Below are 23,115 nucleotides of genomic sequence, written 5' to 3'. Positions count from 1 at the left end.
TCAAATGTTGCTAGCAAAAAGCACATGGCGCAAGTTCTTAACTTTTAGTTGCTAATTGTAAATTGGGTATTTCTGTATTAGTTAGTTGAATTGGTTAGTCTTATTAAGCTTATAATTTGTAAGAAATTAATAATATTACGTTTATTGTTTGTTTAGTAATTGATTATAAACTGTATATTGCTACTGAAATCTAGCCGTGACTGATTTAATCCAAGGTAATCCTGGATTCCTAACAAGTTGGTACGTACATTTGACATTTTTATTCCAATACCCGATATTTTAGGAAAAAGTATCGCGATCAAATACTGCGATAACAAAAGACGTCATTACTGCAATCAAACATGCGGAATAGATCAGATTAGGTGTTCAAGGCAGTTTTTGTTGCCATACGGGCGATATGTGACTAACTTTAAGGATTTCTGTAAACCCTAATTTTTAATAAATTTATCTTGAAAGTAGAAAACGCTGTATTGGGTTGCCAACAATGGCTAAAATTATATTAATTTGGTAGCGGATCGGCACGAAAACCACCAAAGTAACGGACGACAACCTTTGCTACCACTTGGCACTGGGTATCTGCTCCGATCCTATATTATCGAACGAGTACCGATACCATTACTTGACATCGGGTATCAGCTCCGATCCGATATTATCGGACGAGTATCGATAACGCCACTTGGCATCGGGTTTCTGCTCTAGATTCGTTGTTTCGGTCATTATTGGCAAGGCCAGCTCAACGGCATAAAGGGAATGTTGCTATACGGCTTGTATGGCATAAACACAATATAGAGTGTGATCTTAACACAAATAGATGAACAGAACAAGTGTTTGACCGAGAATCGCTTGCGGCAAATTTTAAGCGTTTCTCTCAACGAGAAACAGTCAAAAAAGTTGGGGTAAAATGCGATAATAAATAGAACAGTAAAACAAATATAGAAAACAGAATACTAGAAAGATCAATAGCAAAACAAAACAAAAAGTGAAAGCAAGAACTTTGTCGCAATCTCGAAATATCTGTTTAACATTGTAATTAAAACTTTGTAGAATCAAAGCCAATATGGAAGTAGGTAACATTTTTGTACGTTTTGAATAAATTTTAAGATAATGGCTGGACGAATATCTCTTTCTGCATTTTTAAAATGGCTTAATACTCAGTTAGAGTGTCTTCTCACATGGTTAAAAATGAGTAACCTACTGCAATATAGTATTCCAACTATACATCTCACTTAAACGTCAAACCATTATGCTCCATCACAAAACTCGGATATTTGAGGGAGTTATACTTGAAACATATACAAAAGTAGGTAGTATTTTGTAAACGTTTCGAATAATCTTAAGATAATAGCTGGTTGTTGAAGTTAGGCGTGGAATAAATAACAAAGTTCATACAGAAGTAGGCAGCATTTTTTGAACGTTTAGAATACCTCTTTTATGCATGTTTAACATGGCTTTATACATAGGTTCAATGTTTTCTCACATGTTAAAATGCACAACCTACTGCAATATGGTATTTCTACAACACATTACCTGAAATGTCAAACGATTATGCTCCATCGATGAAACTCGGATATTTGAGGAAGTTATAGTTAAAACATCGCATTTTCTATCTGGAACAGCACAACTTTGCTGAAATGTCCTTAAAGAGTTGTTTAAAGGCCTTATTGAACTCGTCGTTCGAGTAGGCGTAAATGAACGGGTTAAGGGCAGAGTTTACGTATCCCAGCCAGTTGATGAAAAGCTCCACCGACGGCGCCAGAGAGCATGTGACGCAAAACGGAAGAATGAGTTCTTTGAGGAAAAAGGGAAGCCAACAAACGACAAAGGCGCCGATCACCATTCCTACGGTTTTGACGATCTGTTGACAAAAGAATAAAATTAAAAAATGCTAAATTTTCTGTTGATAAAATCACAGTTTTTAAAAAGTGTTTTAATTTTTTTTAGAAAATGTTAATTTTTTTTTTGTTTTAAACAAAAGTGAGTTGGCGGGTGATTAAAACTATAAAACGTGAAAAAAAAATTCATAAAAAAATACAGAAGTACCAATTTAATCTAAGTTAAATAACCCACACAAAATTAGGTCTAACTAAATTCATAAAAAGTTTTACCAAATTAATTCAAATAAGCAGAAATATATTAGTTTAAACCTAAGATACAGCCCACAAAGAAGATATGTAGCTTAAATTTTGAATTATATAATATCCCACTCAGAGCTAAGTGGTTTCAACCCACGGTAAGCAAAAAAAGTAAACCTTAGACACAGCCTAAACAGAAGTAGGTGGCTTTACTGTTTATTAATACAATAAACAGACATCCTAAATACATGGTTTTTAGGTTTTAACTTAAGTATCAAAAGTGGTTATTTTTTTTTTAAAGAAAAACAAAATAATTTAACCCAGATATCAGAGGTGATTTTACGTTGTAACTCAGATATCACATCTATCATTTATTTCACCTTGCGTTCTCTTTGCAGACGAATCCTGGTCCGCGCTTTGCCGAACATAGCCATGCTTGATGCTCGATGCTTGGCCGAATCGCTCAACGAGCTTCTGCGGGCAACATTAACGCTCATGCGCCTCTCGTGGCAGCCCAAACTATCGCAACGCGTCCGCACAGTAGCGGGCGAGAGCAGCGGGTTGCGATAATCAAAATCGTTTGAAGCCTGCTTTTGCAATGACGACGCATTCGAAGGCTGGCGCGAGACTAGACCTGCTGCAGGGTGCTTGGAGGTTAAAATCGACTGACCAATGGCAGGAGTTACCAGCGAATTTGAACGCTGGTTTCTCAACAGATTCCTAAAGTTCTTTTTTGGCCTGCAACACGATATAGTTTGGGTTGTTACGGCACCATTGTCTTTCACAACCAAAACTGCTCGAGTTTTGGTGTTTGGGGAATGAGATTGGTTGTTCTGGTTGTTGTTTCCCTCTTGATTTGTGGTGCCCAGTTGCTCTTCGGGCGTCGAATCTTTTGTAACCGCATCTTCTTTTGGTTTTTTCAACTTTAGGAAAATCAGGAGCTTCCGAAACTTTTCCTCGATCAGTGTGAACACAGATGAGTCGTCCTTGCTAAACAAAAAAGATTAAAAATTATAGCCGTAGCATATTCAATGCACAAATCTTTATAGTGTGAAACTAATGAAAATATTGTAATCTAATATGCAGTGTTGTAATGACTTAAGTCATTGCTCGGGCTTGAATGCACTTAAGTCACTGTTTTCAAAGAACTTTACCTGACTCAAGTATTTTGGACCTAATTAAGTGTTTTTTATAAATAAATTTGTCTTAAGTTTTGCACATTAAATACTTTATTGTTGTAAATCATGATTGTGGTAGTTTAGTTGATTTGATAATAACCGGAAGTGTTTAACAATTTTTATAATATAACAGTATACTTCTATGTCAATGACATAACTTTTGATTTGCTTTAATAATGACTTGACTGGGACTTGACCTGGGCAACTAATGAGTGAACTTAGTTAAAGAAATATTTGAGTTGGACTTTATTTTACGAAAAATTACCTAAGCGGGACTTAATATTTTATAAATGACTTGAATGAGACTTAATTATATTTCAAGGTAATTGACTGGGACTTACGTCCTTTCAAAATTACCTGTTATAACACTGATTATGTCTTACAGTTCAATGTTGCATAAAAAGGAGAACACAAACCAAGTACATATTTTTGTCAAACCAACCTGTGACTGTCGAAACTGTCTTGTCCTTCAAGCTCTTTCATAGCAGATGATCCAATCATATGGTCGCTGAAACATAAAAAAATGTTTTACTGCATGTAATCTTGGTAATACGCCACTTAATTTACGGAGTATAGATCTTAAAGTAATGAAATAGTACGAGCCAGCGGAAATCATTTATTTATCCGCATTTATTTATCTTCTAAGAAGTATTATTCAGTCATTTCGGAAATTAAATATTTCAATTGCTTTAATCGTAATGTGCTTTTTAATCAGAATTTGCTTTCGAAAAACAAACGATTCTGGTTGCACATCCATGATAAAGATTAAACTAAGTACATAACTTGGTAAACCGAAAATCAGATTAAATATCAAAGCCTATATAGAAGTAGGTATCATTTTAAACGTTTCGCATATCTTTTATTCATCTTTAACATCAAAGAGACATTTAAAACGTTCAAAATGATGTTTACCTCTGTATAGGCTTTGATATTTTTTACTACAGCCTCCAACCATTGTGCTCCGAAAATCAGTTTGTTTGGATGTTACATGATAAATATATTTCGCTTCTAAAAGCATCATCAGTTTTTTATTTCATTATGTTTATGTGCTTCTTAATTGGCATTAACTACAGAATGCATTCTGTCCTTACAGAAGAAAATCGTCTACTTATTTACCTACTTGGCCTACATTTACAGATCGTGATAAATTGTTTTGAATCCAGTATTGTAAGATGTTTAAAAACGTTAAAACACTTATTAATCAATCAGTGGGTTACAAATTGAACACTCCTTCCATGGTATTGTAACTCCTGTTGTATATTCTTTAACAAATTGCTTGTGCTTAAGTTTAGAACTAGGAGATTAATTATTTGCTTTAATCAAACTTACTTTAAGTAAATGCGACCGATAAATTCCTAATACAGAAACCAATTCATTATTCGCTTTGATTATTATCTTGCGTACCGGCTGGCCATTTAGCACATAATGAGATGAAAGTAAGATTTCTTAACAGTTTTATAAAATGTAAGATTTCTTAACAGTTTTTTCGAAGAGATAAAAGTAAGATTTCTTAACATTTTTTTTTTAAACAAGGACTTTTAATTCTTCATCTGTATAGAATACATTACATGTTGTTTAAAATATTTTATCGGTTTCAGTTTTAACGTTGATGTTAAAAACGAATAAAGAGATATTCCAAATTTTCACAAAATGTTGCCAAATTTATCTTTGTTGTGCCCACTACGTCGAACTAAAACCATCAGCCAATATGCTCCAAAGTAAAGTGTTTTATGTCATAAATAAGAGTCGAAAAATCTTACCAAAGCTAAATACCCAACCTTGAAACCAAAAAAACAAATCTCGAAAGCATGAGAAAACGACGGTCTGATAATAGTCGCGCAAAAACTGGTTTCCTAAACTCAACGACACGAAAACCCAGGCTTTGTCGACACTTTTGTGATAAACCGCTACCGACAATAATAATACTAAGAGCCGAATCACAAAGAGTATGAGGTCCAAAATTATCCGTCCGTTCCTAAATTCAATGGCACGGTCCGCATAGGCCAGGAATAGTTACCGTAAGACTATTTCTTCTATTCTTAAAAGCATTTTCGTCATTTCGCTGAGCTGAGGGCTTAGCAAGGCATTAGGGCCTATCCAGGTGTCACTGTTCCCAAAGGAATTATTTTCGGCGCGACTATTTCGGATTGAAAGGGATAGCCCTTTAGAATGGACACTATTTTTGGGATTGAAAATACCACGGCTTTTCGTTTGGATTGAAAACGGCAACTCCGTTTGTGCACTGAGGTTTGGTTGTTTTGAGTTTGTGGTTAGTTGTTACTAGTTACTTAGTTACTATACTTGGTGTTGAAAATGAAATAAAGAGTTATTCGAAACGTTCAAAATGATACATACTTCTGTATTGACTTTGATATTCTTAATACGTCTTAATACATACTTGGTGTTAAAAATGAATAAAGAGTTATTCGAAACGTTCAAAATGATACCTACTTCAGTATTGACTTTGATATTCTTAGTACGTCTTAATACAACCTCGAACCACAATGCTCTACAGTTACTACTTGTTTTTTTGATGTTTTCTTTTGCAAGCAAAACATGCTTAAACAAAATAATGTTTTTGAAGGTAAGCATTTGCGGTTGAACAGATTGCAAACAATTGTTTTAAATCGATTTCACAATGTTATAAGCCCTTTCAGTCTGACATCTTTTAAATTTGAAATCCTTTTTTGCTACGTCGTTTTTATCGATTACCCAAAGCCGACAGCAAATCCATTCCAAAAGAATAAATGTGTTTTAAAAACATCGACGGGGGGTACAACAGGATGATATTCAGCTGTGGTAAATTGGTTCTTATTTAACCTTATTGCTTTGGTGCGAAGTGGCGAGGTTACGTAAAACGTGTACTTCATAGATTATTAATGAGAATCATGACGTCATACGTGTTAACTAGATATGATGCCGCAGGTGTTTGCTAATTAAACCACCGCGCACCGGCACTGTAGTAATAATATGGGTAATTGGTTTTAGCCAAAACGTCTGATTGGATTTTGAAATATTGCCCTGAGGGATATTTTTTATTCAAACCTTAGCGTTAAAACCACACATTACGGATTTATTGTTAAGGCAGGAAGCATAATAAAATCGGGTGAAAATATAAAAAAACAATATTGTCTGCGTGTTTCTTATACATTCAGATACATCATGAGATCATAACATTTTAAAGGCCTTTTAAAATATATTGAAACTTAAAAATGCTATTGTCAAGCGAATATACAATTCTGATTAGTCTTTGGTTATTACTTTTTTAATTTCTAGGGAAAGGGAATCATATCTCTAAATACTTCAGCACACTTACGCACGTTATGTACGTATCTGTAATCTACTGTAGCTGTATAATGATTTTCAAAGCCAAAAAAGTCGAGTGTTGATTTACTTCTTAGTCACATCAACTGAAAATGATACAAGTTCGTATCGAAACGTCTTAATCATATGACGTCGAACTACTCGACCTTTTTGGCTTTGAAATTTGTTACTGCACAGTTCGTATCACACTAGCTATTTTCACGAGCCCAACTAAAGATTTTAGTCTCGCGCACACACAGGTGGCGTCTATAATCTCTTGTTTGTGCCATTTGGGTGTGCCATGTTTTTTATTACTGAAGCATAGAGTAAATTGTGCTACGAAATATCAAAGTCATATAGAAGTAGGTAGCATTTTGTGAACGTTTGGAATAATGCTTAAGACAATGGCCGGAAGTTTTAGTTAGCTGTCGAACGAATATCAAAGCCCATACAGAAGGTAGCATTTTGAGACCGTTCCAAATAAATCTTAGGATACTGGTTGAAAGTTATAATAAGACGTAGTAAGAATCTTAAATTCCATACAAAAGTATAGGAAAAATTTTACGAAGGTTTGGCATAAATCTTTATTCCTTTTCAACAGGGTCAATGCAACTTATTCATTTAATACGCTGAAAACTGGGAGAGTATTTTTTTTTACCTCACGGACATATGGCTCATAGATCTTCCAATTTGTTGCGCCATTGCGAGAACTTCTCTTTCCAAGGGCGACTTGGGCATGTGAACCCGTTTCCAGGCGATGTTGAACACCCGGATGTAGATGACAATAATGAAGGTCAAAGGGGCGTAGAACGCACACGTGGTCGCAACGACACGATAAACCTATAAGATATAAAAAAGGGTTCAAATATTTTACCTACAATATCACAAACTACACACGATGCTTTAAGAAAGGCCAGCCGAAATCATTCCACTTTATCACGATTTTTTTCTCATATAGAAGGATTACAAATGGGAACAAACAACAAGACCTACAAAGCAACAATGCTTAAGCCCAAAACAATTTTTATAAAAAAACAAGGCAGTTATACGAGATCGAAACATTAAAGCCTATCCATTTGAATTTGACACACACTTTTATGGTGTTTTAATTGCTCTGCCTATAAATAGAATCCAATTAGGACACGCAATTGTAAAATGTCGATAGGTCAGTTCCTATGTTTAGATCACTCAATCCATCTTTCCAAACTATTAAGTCCGCAAGGATTTTTAATTAATTAAAACGTCGCGTGGACCTTCAGGTTTAAAAGAGCCATTCTCATTGTTTCAATCAGTGCGCAATTGGTTAATCTTAGGGCAACAGACGACTTGGACTGTGATTTTGTTTTTTTATTTTTTGAAAAATACTTGACTAGGACTTAAGTTATTTCGCAAGAGACTTGAGTGGGGTTTAAGTCATTTCATAATGAATTGTTTAGGCCACTTGTATAGTTGGTGGGGTAATCAGGTGGCACTACATAAAGACAAATTGTATTGAAAGAAAAATTGTATACAATTTGTATACTTTATATAGGGCCACCTGATTGCCTATTTAGAATTAGATTAGACAAATAAGGCCATTTACAAAGATTGTCTTTCATACAGCCCTTGGAATGTACAGAACGGATTGTCCAGCAGCACCTATGGATTTTTTACACTTGCCAAAGAGATGACCTACCCTGTTTGTAATTGCATTTCAGTAATGTTTTTATAGTTGACAATATACTGGACTCGATTCAAATAATATGTGAACGTCGGGGGATTCGAAGTCCATAGATTTTTATACTATACACTGTTTGTGTTGATAACGCACGAGAGAATTTATTACTATTTGCTTAATGTTTCGTTCGCTTACAAAAAAATTAAATTTATTAATGCTCTTGTCGTCTTTATATTTCGTCCAATGGAAGCTTACAAAAAGCTCATTGAAGATAATTGGCTCGCCAACCCTTTACTGTTATAATTAAGCTTATTAGTTGACGCTAATTCACATTCGAATCGCTTTGAAACCGGGTAGTTTCGTTAAACATATTTTTTCAATAAACAGATAATTTACGTAACATAAAAACGAAACAGAATAAGTAATTGGAAAGGTTTTATCGAAAAATGAAATTTAAATGAGTTATTTTTTGAAAACCTTGTTGCATGTAAAATATTTAGGAATATTTTAGCTAGCGTGTTAAGCGAGTTTTCACATTTAACCAAACACTTACTCTTACTACAAACGCTTCTTGAAATTAGTAGTATTCCTGTAAAATTAGTGTTTCTTAACACCTCTTGACGGGAACAACGTATCTTTTAATCCAGGATTTGAAAAATCACCCAAATATAACCTGGATTTAATTCATAATAAAACAATATAAATACAACAATTTGCAAATAAAAGTTTAAATGCAAATAAACGGAAGACTTTTTTTCGGTGTTAAGCCTTTAAAGTTTTAAACAAGGTATTTGACTGTCAAAATTCCCCCAATTTCCTAATTTTGAAAAACATTAATGCTCTCTTATTTAGAAAATGGTGTCATTTTTACGCGAATAGGTGGATTCCTATTTGGTTTAAATAAAAAAAATGAGTGAAATGGTTTATATTCAAACCAGAAGTCAGCACTTTTAAAGCCTGCCTACCCTGTTGGTGTTGACAACGCACGAGAGGCCACTGTCGTCGTTTTTTGCTATTTCTTGACTTCCACCGGGATCAGTTGGACTTGGGATGGTGAAAGTTGCGTTGGCGTTCATCGTTGGAGTAACCTAAGGCAAAGGACAACAGTTTAACAGGGTGGGAAAACGTTCAGCAACGCGAGCCGCATTCTGTTATTCAAGAGTTTAAGGCACCGCATATAACGGATAAAAGTTTGTAAAACCGATTAAACTTTTGTACACTTACGTGGGAGTGGTCTCTGAAGGCCACAACTGAGTTTTCAAAAACATGGAAACAATTGATGAGTATTATGAAGGTTTGATATGTTTTGGTTATTTCAAGAAATAGCACTGCAATGTTACAGTTCAGGACTACTTTTATCATACTTTTTAAACAGAAAAGCCACTAAAAATGTCAAAGAGTCGCCAATGTTTGATCGACAATGGATTTTCAAGTTAATAAGGTTAATCTCTGAAAAAAATACGTTTCACTATGCGTTTAACCCAACCAACCTCGATTCCTGTCGTTTCCATGACGTCATCGACATTTTTCTCGTCGACGACGTCACTAAACTCGGCCGAGTCGCGAAACACGAAGTAGGGGGCGATAGAGAGCAGGAAGGCGGCGGCCCAGATGATTACGATGTAGGGGAATACCCGTAGGAAGGTGGTCCTTGTCGTACAACGAAGAGAAGTAATGGTGGCATATCTGGGAAAAAAATGGGTGAAAATTAACAAAAATATAAAAACACGGAGGTTTTCGAAGTTGCCTTAAGCAAATCCTTGATTTTACGAAATCAACCAGGTTTTTTAACAATTAAATCCCTTGTGCACACCGAAAGCCATCGCAGACTCCGAATCTGTCGATCAATGATGGAAGTAAGACAGGCTAGAAATACAACCAGTCTGTAGTGAGGTATGAACTCACGACCATTCCAATGTAGCAAGCATTGGCGTTATAGTTGTTTCGCGAATTGATTCCCTCTAAGCCTGTGTAGCTCAGTTGGGAGAGCGGCGATCACGGTATAGCCGGAGGTCGTGAGTTCGAACTAGGGCAAAGACCCAAAATTCAAAACACGTGTATGACATATAACTTTTATCATGACATATAAATTTTATCTAAATTCCCTTGCGCCATGAATATTTCATAAATAGCCGCAAAAAACATAGATTTCGCCACGATTTGTGCAGCACGACATTGATAAGAGAGATAAAGTCATTTTGAAGAAAAAAAGTGTAAAACTGGCGAGATTGCGAAATGTGTTTTGCATCTCTTTCTTTAGCTACACAAACGTTAGTTTGGGAATGTAACCATATAAATCGGCATCTATCGCACAATAAAGGTTGTTAATTGTGCCACAAATGGATTTAAGACGCATTTCCGTCATTATAGTCGTTAAAAACATAGAAACTACAAAAATTTGTCAGCTTAAAAGCTCTTGCGGTTTGATAAATTGTCGCACACGCCTTACGGGAGTGCAATCTGCGTTCTTAGTTTTGTTATTAACAAAGACCCTATATTCAAAACACGTGCAAATTCAGGCCACGTCTGCGATTTAAGCCCAAAAGGCATCCATTTGTTACATAAGGCTCTGTCACAATGAGAAAATCGACGGGGCACGAAAAATTTGGCGTCGGCTTAACTTCGTTAGAACAAATTTCCGTGAACAGAATCTATTTGAGTATAACAGGGCAAGCATTTCTGTACTTAATTTGTGTTGTTGAAACTTAGGCCAAACGTTACAGCTATGCTTGACATTCCCCACGGCATTTCTATATGCTTTTTAGATTAGAGTTTGATTTAGTAAAAATAACAACCATTTAACAAACTAAGCTTACACCAAAGTGTATTTTTACCATACAAACTCAAAAAAATACCTTTAATATCGGATATCAGTATCGGAATAAAATATCGGGTATCAGTATCGGAATAAAATATCGGGTATCGGAATCGAAATAAGTTTTGGGTATTAGTATCACGATAATATAACAGGAAAAATATCGGTAACGGAAACGAACGCCCGATAGTTAAAGTAGTTTGAATCCTTGAAAATCCGGCCAAATACTACAAAACATTTCCAGGGATTTTATGGTCAACAGTACGAAGCCGTCTCCATTCTTTTGTGTACATGTGTGTGTATAATGGAGGCCCTACTGTTATGTCAAGTGCTTTGTCGTATAACCTAAGGTTTTCTACCCAGACAGACAGTTCTTCTCCCTAGCGGTCAAAACTAGACAGCGCTACATTCAAAACGGCTTACTCCAGTTTTAGATAAGATCTTTGCGCTGTCTCCGCGCACATGTCAGGTCAATCAACTGACAGGTTGTGTTTTTTTGGTCCAATTATGTATATGCACAGAAAAGCCGTGCAACCTAAAAGATGCAATCAAGTTTTGACATTCAACGTTCTGTATTTTCGCTTTTTCTTTCAAGCGCAATGTACCGTTTTCGATCTTGAATATTCTTTCCAATTTTTTTATGAAATCCTTTAACGCAAAACGGCACAATTTGCGGGTTTTAGAACGCAGATAGCACTCCAGTTAGACGTGCGCGTCGATCGAAACAACCGCGAGAGCTTTTAAGCTGACAAACTTTCAAAGTTTTTATCTTTTCTGGAGACTACAGACTGACGGAAATGCACCTTAATCACCTGACAGTTGTGACATAATATGCCATTTTGATGCGCTATAGATGTCGATTTGCATGGTTACATTGCCAAACTAACGTTTATGTGGTTAACGAAAGTTCAAGATGCCATACAAATTTCGCAAAATGTGCCAGGTTTGAATTTTTTCGGCGGAATGACTTCATCTCTCTTATCAACGTCGTGCTGTACAAATCGTTGGACAATCAATGTTGTTTGCGGCTATTTATAGAATATTCGTGGCGCCTTATAGTAATCTTAAACATTTCGTGGCGCCTAAAAGTGATCTTAAACTAGGGTTATTAAATTAGGGTGCGTGGACTGTATCGTGATAAAATTTGGGGTTTCAGTAGTTTGTTAAAGTGGATTTGAACTTTGTACGAAATGGATTGAATTTAGCGAAAGAATAGAGTTTGATTGAAAAACAATTAGACTGCATTTCATTTACATTTGTTGGACGCAAACAGCAGGTGTTTCTCAAGTCTACTTGTTGAATGACGTCTATCCAAACAATTTTTGAATTTTTTTTTATACAAACACGTCCGCACCTATTCAAATAGATCTCTGAATGTTTATAGACCTTTCAGCGGAATTGTGATCGACAAGCAGAAACCTGCTGCCGATGGTTTTGGGTTCCACAAAAATACACCCTTTTTTTATATAACAAACATTATTTTACTTGAAGGAAGCATTACAAGGTATGTCGTATGTAGTGAAGTACAAAAATATCGGATCTAAGCCGATACCCGATGCTAGCAAGTGGTAGTATCGGCAATTTTATTTTGAAACGTAATTTTACAAAATTTCTTGGGTTAACAACTTAACATTTTATCTCACAATCAAATTTTGTCATAATAACCTAGAAAAAATACTTTTAAGTTTTAACTATATCGTTTTTGCCTAGTTGAGCATATAGTAATTACGTCATATGGTATCGGATCGCGATAATATTTGTCCAAAATATCGGATATCCGTATCGGAATAAAATGTCAAGTATTAGACGTTCTTGGTCGAATGTCGGCAGGGCTTTGGCAGTATGACGTCATGTTACGCAGGCGGAATCTTCTCACGACAAAGATAGGTTTACCGTCGCAAAAACTAAGCCTTGAACAAATAGAGGCCGGTAAAGCTGACGACAGACAGCAGGAGCAACAGAAGGGGCAGTTTAAGACGAAATATGGGAGGCAGGGACAAGGGGCGGTTCTAAGGGGTGTCACGCGGCCATACCCCCTCAAAGCTTTTATATAGGTTTTTAGGGTTCTTTTCTACAGTGTTGTAAACACGTTTTGAAATTACCGAAATCCCAGTCAAGTCATTTGTGAAATAACTTAAGTCTAAATCGAATAAATAAAAATGCCCAATTCAAGTCCAATTATTATTAGAGCAAGTTAATTCAAATCACAGATTTAAAAATAAAATTATACGGGATGAACAGTTCAATTTAATATAAACTGTCAAATGAAAACCATATTATCAACCCAACCATTTTGACTCAATGAGTCAACTCATTTTACACAAAAGACTTAAGTCAAGACAAATCATTTTTGAACAGTAACTTAAGTGCACTTAATTATTACAACACTGCTTTTATTTTCCCCCAAATTCGAAATCAACAAAATGAAAAGCATTGACAAAAACACCTTTCTAAAAAAAAAATTTAAAAAGCGTTGACGAAAGTCGGCATTTCAAACACAAAATTCGGGATCGCCGGAGCGTCAATTGTCTGGGAGAAAAATCCTGCAACTATAGCGATCACCCAAATCACGAAAAACTTCTCACAAGAATTCGAGGTAATTCGTCAAAAGTGAAATGCCGGGTCGCAGCGTGCGCGTTTCGTCTGGCAAGAATTGACCGAGTTTCTGATCAATTGATTGATCCGGCTATTTCTGGATGTAACCGGACACCAAAGCTACAGCAGATTGCCTGCTAAGATGACTGGCTTTGGCCGCGCCAGGTATTTGCGGTCTGTCGAAACCTTTCTGATAAATTCATATTTTGACGTTTCGAGTAATGGGCAGGCGAGATAAAAGACAGATCGAATTCATCATGTCGTTTCGTGCAACTTTTTCAAAGACTTTGGGCGAAAATTGTTTTCGAAACTTTCTCAAAACTTTAATGAAGGCGTTTTAAACTTTCCCATACTTTGAGCCAAGATGGATGGAGGTAGTGCGCAAAACAATTTGTCGTGTTTTGAGGCTAATGGCGACATGTTTTTTTGGCGCTTGCGAAAAAACAATAAAATGAGAAGAAAAGTGGGGGTGATTTAGGTGTTTTCTGAGCTATATGGGGTAAAAGTGTTTGATTTATGGGCTAATTTCGCTACTTGGGACTAAAACTTTCAATCATTGTGTAAGGCAGAAAACAACAAGTAAGATATGACTTTACATATTACGTCATAGCGTGGCGTAATGATTCGAATATCCTAAGAAGCGTACGGTTCTCGAGCTAACCGCTGTGCGCGTAAATGAGCGTAAAAAGCCCTTTGGTTTCAATTGGAACTTTTACATTAAACAAAAACTTGACGCATTTGCAGCTTGAAAAGACTAGTATTATTCACTTCACAGCTGAATGGCTGCACCTAAATAACATTAAAAAAGTTCGCACCAGGTGCAAAAAACATACGTTTGCGTTTGCGTTTTTATTATTTTTAATATAAAACAGTTAGATAGGAGTGATTTACATTATGAATGAAATTTGGCAAAAAATTGCAGTTTAAAAGGGGTTCGCTTAGCGGTAGGCTAACGGTAAAAATATTAGCCTGATTTCTGCCTCACAAATGTAACGCCACTATACTTATTGCGCTATATATATACGATTTATTACAATATACTGTATTTGCGGTATTTATCTAAGACAGCCAAGACAATTATTATTTACAATATTTCGGTTAGTATTACTTATAAATTTCCATTTTGCATTGCTTGATGTGCCGATTTCAACTTTGAAAAAGGCCAAATTTAATAAATTAATGAAAACATTATTCAGTTGCTTTAAAAATCATGTTCATATGAAAACTTTATGGGTCAAAAATCGGACTGTGTACAACGTTTGTATATACAGCCTATACAATAGATTTGGCAACCTGGTGTTTATGAAAAGCCCACTCTGAGTCACAATCTATTGAAGAGTCCCAACACAATGCCAAGCACATCTGTATGGGGATTAGCTCGTACAAAGCTTACAGTATAGACGCTTGCGGACGCGGCCGACATTTATGTTGTTAAAAAAAGCCATAAAATCAGAAACACTTATCGACATCATTTTCAGATCGGAGCTTATATCTAACCGTGAGGTCGATAATAAACAATTAATTTAAACCTTTGTTGAAAAAACGTTGAAAATGACTAAAAAGATATTCGAAATGTTCAAAATGCTGCTTTCTTGTGTATGGGTTTTGCGTCTAACTACAAGATCCAGCCATTGTCTTAAAATTGATTCTAAACGTTGGCAAAATGCTATCTACTTCTGTACGTGGTTAGATACTTTTTCTTCGTCTTACTACAACATCTACTATGCTCCATAGTTGATCCAGTCATCACAAAAATTTGCTGTGTTAAAAAACACAGCAATCTAACAAATGTCTGCAATTTAGAGGATGAAATGGGCGTGGACATCGGAAACTTTTAGCTATAGTTTATTTTGCTTTCGGAAGCCTTGAGAGCAGTGGTTTCCAACCGTTTTTGTCACGACCCCCTTTCTAGATTTCAAAAAAACGACGCGATCCCCAGTTTTTGTTCTATTACAAAACAATCTCACAAGACTTTCACTATTCTAAACCGATTTTTTTTTAATTTGGTTGGGTGGGAGGGTCGCGACCCCCCGGTTGGGAACGACTGCTTTAAAGGACTCTTTAATAACAGTTGATAAATAAAGTGCAAACTAAATGTGCAGAATAAGAAGGTTTCTCAAGACTTGGGCAGTAGGATAGTCCACTTTTTTACACCTATACCTTTTACCCAATGACTTTAAACCTACATTTACTCGCGTGGCGAATGTTGCTTTTGGTTCTACTGTGTTTTACTTTTAATTGCTACCAACCAGTTGATGTGTTTGTTGACTTGGATTAAGACAGGAAAGTCCAAAGAATATTCATATAAAGGTTTTTTCGAGCAGTGCAACATCTGAAGAGTCAGATCGCAGTTCTTGTATTAAAGTGCACACTCTCGTACGAATGCTTTTGCGTCCTTGACGTTGCTTATTTACGTCAAATGTTGCAGTAAGGCAGTATAATTCATCGGTTGACAATCAATGATCCGAGCCGTTTTGTCGCCTTTCATTTAAGCCGGGTCATGCCTTTTAAAGGCGCTAAGCACTAAAGACTTCGATTCCCTATATGTGCCATTTAAAGTATAAACACAATAAACCACGCAAGATATTGTCTATCGAAAATATATATAAAGAGGTAATACTTAAGAAAGAAAAATAAGCAAAAAATTATTTCAACCGAGCCATTTTTGAGTTATGAGTCGTCTGACCAACTCTATTTCATAAAAGATCCGATTATTTGATTAAAATCCGAGGCACCATTAAAAATTCGACTATAAAAGTTTCTGTGGTGCCCCCTTTCCCTTGGTGCCCTAAGCACGTGTACGTGCTTATTGTGCTTAAATGGTCAGTCAAGCCCTGCCTTTATTTCAGTCGAATGGCGCAGTAATCACGTTCATTAAAAGGAGATTTTTACAGGAAGCACCTAACACCTTTTGTGCTTAGAGTGCTTATGGAAAGGATTTGAAGGCCTCCAACTGCTATATTTACAAGGGAGAAATCTCCCATAAAACACGGGTATTGGCGCAACACCGCAAACCTGATAGGCAATAAACAAAAAGCGGCTCAGCTTTGCACTTATTTAGCACCGGGTTGGGATTAAAGTTTGCCGGCAGATCTTAGCTAGGCTTATGTGTCTAGGGAGAAATTTACAGCGAACACGCGTGTAGGAAAAATGTGTTTTCGGCGTCTGTTTGATACTTCAAATCGTCGAAAAGTGGTAGGCACAAAAATCTACAGCAACATAATGCAGCCTTCAACGAAAGATGTACACATATATGTGTTTAACAAATGTGATTTAGTCCATTCTAAAGCTGTGACCAACGATTACGGCTTACGTATCACAAGTACACAGAAAAGTCATCACACACCTATCGAATCTGTCGAAAAATGATGCAAACAAGGCAGGCTAAAAAAAAACTTAGTCTGCGGCGAGGTTCGAACTCACCTTTCACTTTAGCACCTTTTCACATTTTTGCAATTTGTCAAGTCAGTCATTCCACTATTACACAGTAGCAGTTATTCCTTGCAAATTTTGGCAAAATGTGGTAAAGTTAGCATTTTTTCGCAATGTTTAGTAACAAATGGTTCCCAAAATTAAAACAATAAAACTCAAAGTTAAAAGCAACAGAGTGAAACATAGGATCAGATATTTTTAATATATATTTCCCCTACACTGGCAACGTCAGTTCAACCAAATTTTTTTGCAACGATTAGCAAAAAATGGTTCACGAATTTACAAGAAATAACAAATTTAGCTTTGTATCGTGACATGTTAACATCAATTCAATGGCCATTAACCGATGATGATATATCAAACGATAACGTCAGGTTTCTGGCGGTTACTTTAGACGCCCCATCATGATGTCATATGCAAAATGTTGCTGCGTTCCGGTAAGACAATTATTCTACTTTCATCCCTTTGTCGCGGCCCAAAATACTCTTTTCAAAGCTACTGAAGACCCACTTAAAGCCACTACGAAAACATGGGCGGATCCAGGATATTTGTTTTTGAGTTTGGGGCATTGGAATGACGTCACAAAGTTACGTCATAAAACAATTGTTCTTAGAAACACCTGTTGTTCTCGAACGAACTTGCGTAGCTAAAATCCAGTTTAATTTGATTTTAGCGAAACAAACTTGGGTTTATTTGCTTAAATTGGCAAAACTTCAATTAAAATGATACGTGACGAATATGGATTCAAATATTAAAAATAACGGCATTTGTAGTATAATTTAACAAAAATTGGACTGTAAAGTTATGAGTCACACGACGCAAGAAACCATAGAATATCGCCTTTGTGCTGAATTTAAAAAGTACATAACAATTCTTACTTTGGACTTTGCAAGTAACGTCGTAGTTCAAGTAATTTAAGAAACGCGTTGTTCTCGAACCATTCGGTGGGGTAGTATGCAACTAAACCAAGTTAATCGCGCGAAACGCAAAAAAAATTACGCGTATTTGGTTTTATAATTATATAAAAGGGGCGCAAGGCACAGGGCAATTACCAAAGTGGGCGCAGTACAAAAAAGGTTAAGAACCACTGGGTTACACAGCATCCGTTCCAAATCCAAGTGCTAGTGTTGGCCTTGTTACATTCCAAGTAATAAAACCACATCCTCGTACGGCCGATGATGCATTAAATAATTACCATGATTCGCAATTAACCTTAGTCTAATCCCAACGGCTCGTCATACGAGTGTGGTTGACTCTGGCATGTCTTATAGTTCAAAATTAAGGGTCGTACAAAGTGCGTTAGACCGCCGCTGGAATTGTGCGGTTTGCTAAATTTCAACTGATAATAACACTACGGTGTACAACGGCAGTTAATGCATTGAAGCATTAACATAAATCGCAAATAACTCACGTTTAATCAAAACGGTTCATCATACGACTGCTGTCGCCAAAGGGAAGTCATATACAGCTCAACATAACAAGAGTTGTACAAAGTTCTTTATACCGCCGCTATGATTTTGCAGGTTTGTTGCATTCCAACTAATAATACCAAAGCGTTGAATGGAAAATGATACATTGAAGCAGTGATTGTTAACCTTTCATGGCTCACGGCACCCCTCATAAATAATAAATAGATGATTTTCGGCACACAGGCTGTAGTTTTCGTTGAGTATTTTACTGAAATGTCGCTATAAATGGAACTGGGACAACACAATTAGCTTGGAACATGCAAGAAAATGTCATTTGATATAATAATCGTACACAGACAGTTGTAAGAAGCTTAAATTCAGATTCTTAAAAATTCTCAAATTGTGGCACACAAGGGCGCCGCGGCACCCCGGTTGAAAACCACTGCATTAAAGCATTACATAATTCACAATTAACCCAAGTCCAATCCCAAAGGTTACCCCATTACGGCCGCCAAAGGCATGTCATATACAGTTCAACATTACAAGCGTCGTATAAAGCGCGTTACACCGCCGCTGGGAATTAAGTGGTTTCGCCTGCCTATAGTTGTGACGTCACGCATAGTGCGCTAAGCTAAGTGCCCCCGAATATACTTCGACCGTATCGGGTTTCCGTAAATTGGCCGTAGCAAAGAAGAAAATACACTTGGACCGCTATAGCCCGGCATTCTCACGTAGACACGCTGTTTATGCTGTCAAAGCTTGTTTATACCTTTGAGGTTCGGCGACAAACTGAACAAGCAAAGAAGACGGCACTATCTATCTCCTAAATATCAGAAGAGAAATCTACTAAAACAGGAGACAAAAATGAGTAGAGTTGCTATGACTTAAGTCAGGACTAAACTTAGGTACAAGGTAACTGTTTACAAATGACTTGACTTAAGTAGTTTGGGTAAAATGACTTGACTTCACTTACAGTGGTAAAATCGCATCACGTGACTGAAATCTTTTAGACAAATGACTTGAGTTTGACTGAATTCTTTTGAGTCAAATGACTTGGGTTGAAATTAAGTGTTATCAACAAGAATTTTATTTAAATTGGGTTATATATCTTTATTTTTGCACTTCAAACCATTAGATTGCTACGTGTTGTTGTTTGGTTACTTTTTTAGTTGAATTATTGTTCATAATCGGACGAGTTTACCAATTTTAATGGTTTGTCGTTTTCTTACTATATTTGTGGTTCGACTAGGAGATGATTTGTTCAAATAATGACTTGACTTGGACTTATCTTGCTATTTTTTGAGCTTGTGTTTTTGAAAAAGACTTGGACTCGTGATTTGACTTCGAAGTTATTTTAAAATGACGTGTTTACAACATTGGTACTTGAAAGAACCATCGTTAGTTTCTCCTTGTGAAAAACACGGCGCACTTGTAAAGGCATCTTAATATTGATAATTTTTAGTCAAATATACGTGCGCCCCGTCGTAATGTTTGTCGAGCAATTTCCCGAGAAATTTGAACCGTTTGTTTAGGCATTAGGCGATGGGATGAAGCCGACAAGAAGATTCGACTAGAATGTCGACATTTTGTTTCGTTCTTAAAAGTAAAGTTTTTTTTACACAGATTATGACTTTTTTTTCAAACAAAATTCAAATTTTTTTGCCATTATTTTACTTTTTCGTCAATTTACATTAGAAGATGGGACGATGCCGACAAGGAAATTAGACTAGAATATTGACTTTTTTCATAAAAGACAAGATAACTCTAAAGCCCGATCACGGGGCCAGGATATACATTTTTTGTCGAACTTTATCAAATTTTGTATCGGTAAATAAGGGAAATACAATTAACTATGCAACAAAAAACTGTAGTGAGCTTTACTAAATTGGCCTTTAGTTTAAAATGTCATCAAAATTCAGTCTGGAATTGCATTCGCCAACATTTCAACTGTACTTTATCTTGATTTATGATACTTGCCGCGGACCGATAGAACTAATTTCTGAGTTTGGTGACTCCTGGGCTAGAACTTCATTTTTGAGTTTTGATGAGTAAATTTGCACAATACTCGCAACAATGGTAGCGCAGTATCACAAAAACTGTCTTATCCCTAAAGGACGACGTTGTATCGACTTAAATTTCGTCCTTATCTCGGCCCAAAGGTCAAAGCTACAGTAACCGAGATAAGAGATAAGAGTGGAGGTCAGCCATCTGGACAATCGCTGGCCAACGTGATATTTAGAAAAAGTGGTGCGATTTATCAATCTTTAAACAATGGTAACCATATAAAAAAACTCTTTTGGAACTCTTTCGTCTGGTATCAATTAAAGAAAACCGATGTGTTCTCCCAAGCTATACTCAAAAATATTGAAATTCTATGTTCACGGGTTAAATAAACAGAAAACAAACGAAAACGAAGTAAACCTTCGCCATTTAAAAAATACAATAATTATAACCTCGTTTAAAAAATAAATCCTAGCCGTTAAAGATAATAAATAAAAAAATAACGCTTCACTTTGAGAAATAAACTTTTTTTGACGTTCAAAAAATCTCTTTTGGAACTATTTCGTTTGTAAGAATCTGCCCCAAATTGGCTTTTGTTTAACGTTAAATTGGCTGTTTACGATTAGGGTATTTCCTTATTTTATGACGTCATAAACGTCAGACAATTTTTTAAATAGGCCATTAACGTCAGACGCATAAAGCTTAAAATTAGCGCACTTCATTGTATGTTTAAAAAATAGTGACGATGATTTTGTGGACATTTACTTGAAACTGATTGGTTCGCATTTAGAATTGTTGTTTTGTGGAAAATCAAACAAACTAAAGAAGTAAGACACATTTCTGTAAAGTTAGCAGTGTCGTAATGACTTCAGTTGATGAAGTTAACTTAAGTGCACTTAAATCACTGTTTTCAAATGACTTGACCTGACTGAAGTCGTCTGGACAAATGACTTGACTTGGACTTAAGTATTTTGTCCCAATGAATTGACTTGGACTTTATTCATTTTGTCAAATAACTTGTTTTCATTAAATATTTTATAAAATAATTTCGCAATTTATCTTAATATTTTTACGTAAAACAATTTTCGTGCTGTTTATTACGTTTTGTTACCTAAAGTTAAGATATTGCTCATAATAGGGTGAGTTTACCTACTTCATTAGTTTAACGTTTTATTATTATGACATTGACTTGACTTGTAGTTAACTATCTCTAATAATGACTAGACTGGGACTTGACTTCGGCAACTGATAACCTGGACCGGGACTTAACTTGTTGTTTTTGCAGGACTTAACTTGGACCCAATTTATTTTTTAAAAGACTTGTCTGAGGCTTAAAGAAATCTGTCTTTAAACCATAAATTGTCGACTTTTAAAATATGGGTAAATGGGATATTTTTGGATCCACTATTCCTTCATTATTCCAAATAGCTCCTCTGGTAATTTCTTTTGTTATAAAACGTTTCGTCTGACTAAAGTCAGACTTATTTACAACACTGAAAATGAGAAAACGACACACTCTGAAATGTAAGACCTAGAAATCGACAAATCTTAAGGACACAAGTTTAATGACATACAAAACACATCTTCGCATATTGCTGCGACAAACGTCGATGTCAGACGACCCTTTACCTACAAATCCTCATAAAATATTCATGGCAATAAATTTTCAAATTCAACAAGTACCGGTTGAGTTGTTGATAAAAAAAAATTTGGCGGTGCACGGGATTGGCAAAGAGATTAAACTTTAATCCTCTGCCAATGCCAGCTACCGCTAATTAATTGCGCAAAGTGTTTCTCTTGAATAGCATGGATGGTTCGTTTGCATGAGATTGTTTCGGTTTGGCAAATCAATATGTTTTTTTTTCTCAAAGCACTCAACTTTTTTTAGCATATAGTCATGGTTGAATTTTAATGTGATAAGAAAGGCCTTGGGTAAAACTGAAAGGCATCTTCATTATAAATTAATAACGTTCAAATTAGTCCATTTATCCTAACATACCGTTAAGTTATAACCAGAAACAGATAACATCCCTATTAATTAATTATAGTCAGCAGAAAGTAAAGTTGAACTTTGCCTAAAGTTCAAGCATTTTTTTTACTTTTTTACAATTTCCTTTAAACTTTATCGCTGATGAATCATTTACTCTATTTCCCAAGTGGATAGGTGATTTATCTTTTTCACATCCACTTTTGATCCGTAGTTAAAAAACAAAATAAAATTGTTCATACGGTGCGCAGAGAGTCCTTTGTCGAGTGTGAAGCTTACGCCGTTTTGGCTTTAAAATTCATTGTAAAGATCAATCAGATGCACAAAAAATTGATAAATAGATGGGAATACAGATTAGGGGAGTCTGCCATGGATACCAGTTTACTATGATACGTAAGCTGTTAGCGTTGATTAAAAAGCGCCTTCAGAAGGGCCAGATCATAATTGTTGTACACCTATGTGTGATTGTGAAGCGGTATTTTAAAAATTGTCAAACAGGGATAACAATTTCGTAAATAAAACTTTGACAATGGCCGTATTCGTCTAAATAGGGTAATCAGGTGGCACTATATAAAAACAAATTGCATTGAATTACACAACACAATTTGTTTGAGATTTACCTGTTTTTGAGATTTTTAAATACAATTTGGCAAACAATTATGGCTG

At 35.8% G+C, this 23,115-nt stretch overlaps 1 protein-coding gene across 1 annotated transcript in view; it reads right to left on the bottom strand.

Moving 5' to 3' along the window:
• Positions 1 to 277: 277 nt before the first annotated feature.
• LOC146141584 (5-hydroxytryptamine receptor 1A-like) overlaps positions 278 to 23,115 on the bottom strand; it is a 33,746-nt gene continuing 10,908 nt past the window's right edge. Inside the window, exons 3-8 of the mRNA XM_083389936.1 lie at positions 9,701 to 9,896; positions 9,176 to 9,298; positions 7,212 to 7,393; positions 3,693 to 3,758; positions 2,453 to 3,062; positions 278 to 1,855 (exon numbers count right to left, since the gene is read on the bottom strand). Coding sequence (XP_083246062.1) covers positions 1,604 to 1,855; positions 2,453 to 3,062; positions 3,693 to 3,758; positions 7,212 to 7,393; positions 9,176 to 9,298; positions 9,701 to 9,896 — 1,429 coding nt within the window. The 3' untranslated portion in view covers positions 278 to 1,603. The remainder of the gene's footprint in view (positions 1,856 to 2,452; positions 3,063 to 3,692; positions 3,759 to 7,211; positions 7,394 to 9,175; positions 9,299 to 9,700; positions 9,897 to 23,115) is intronic.

Source organism: Ascidiella aspersa, chromosome 5 (assembly GCF_963924565.1).
Source record: "Ascidiella aspersa chromosome 5, kaAscAspe10.2, whole genome shotgun sequence".
Classification (NCBI taxonomy): Eukaryota; Metazoa; Chordata; class Ascidiacea; order Phlebobranchia; family Ascidiidae; genus Ascidiella; species Ascidiella aspersa.
The sequence above is the reverse complement of the archived record's forward strand: the minus strand, read 5'-3'. Positions and strand labels throughout refer to the sequence as shown.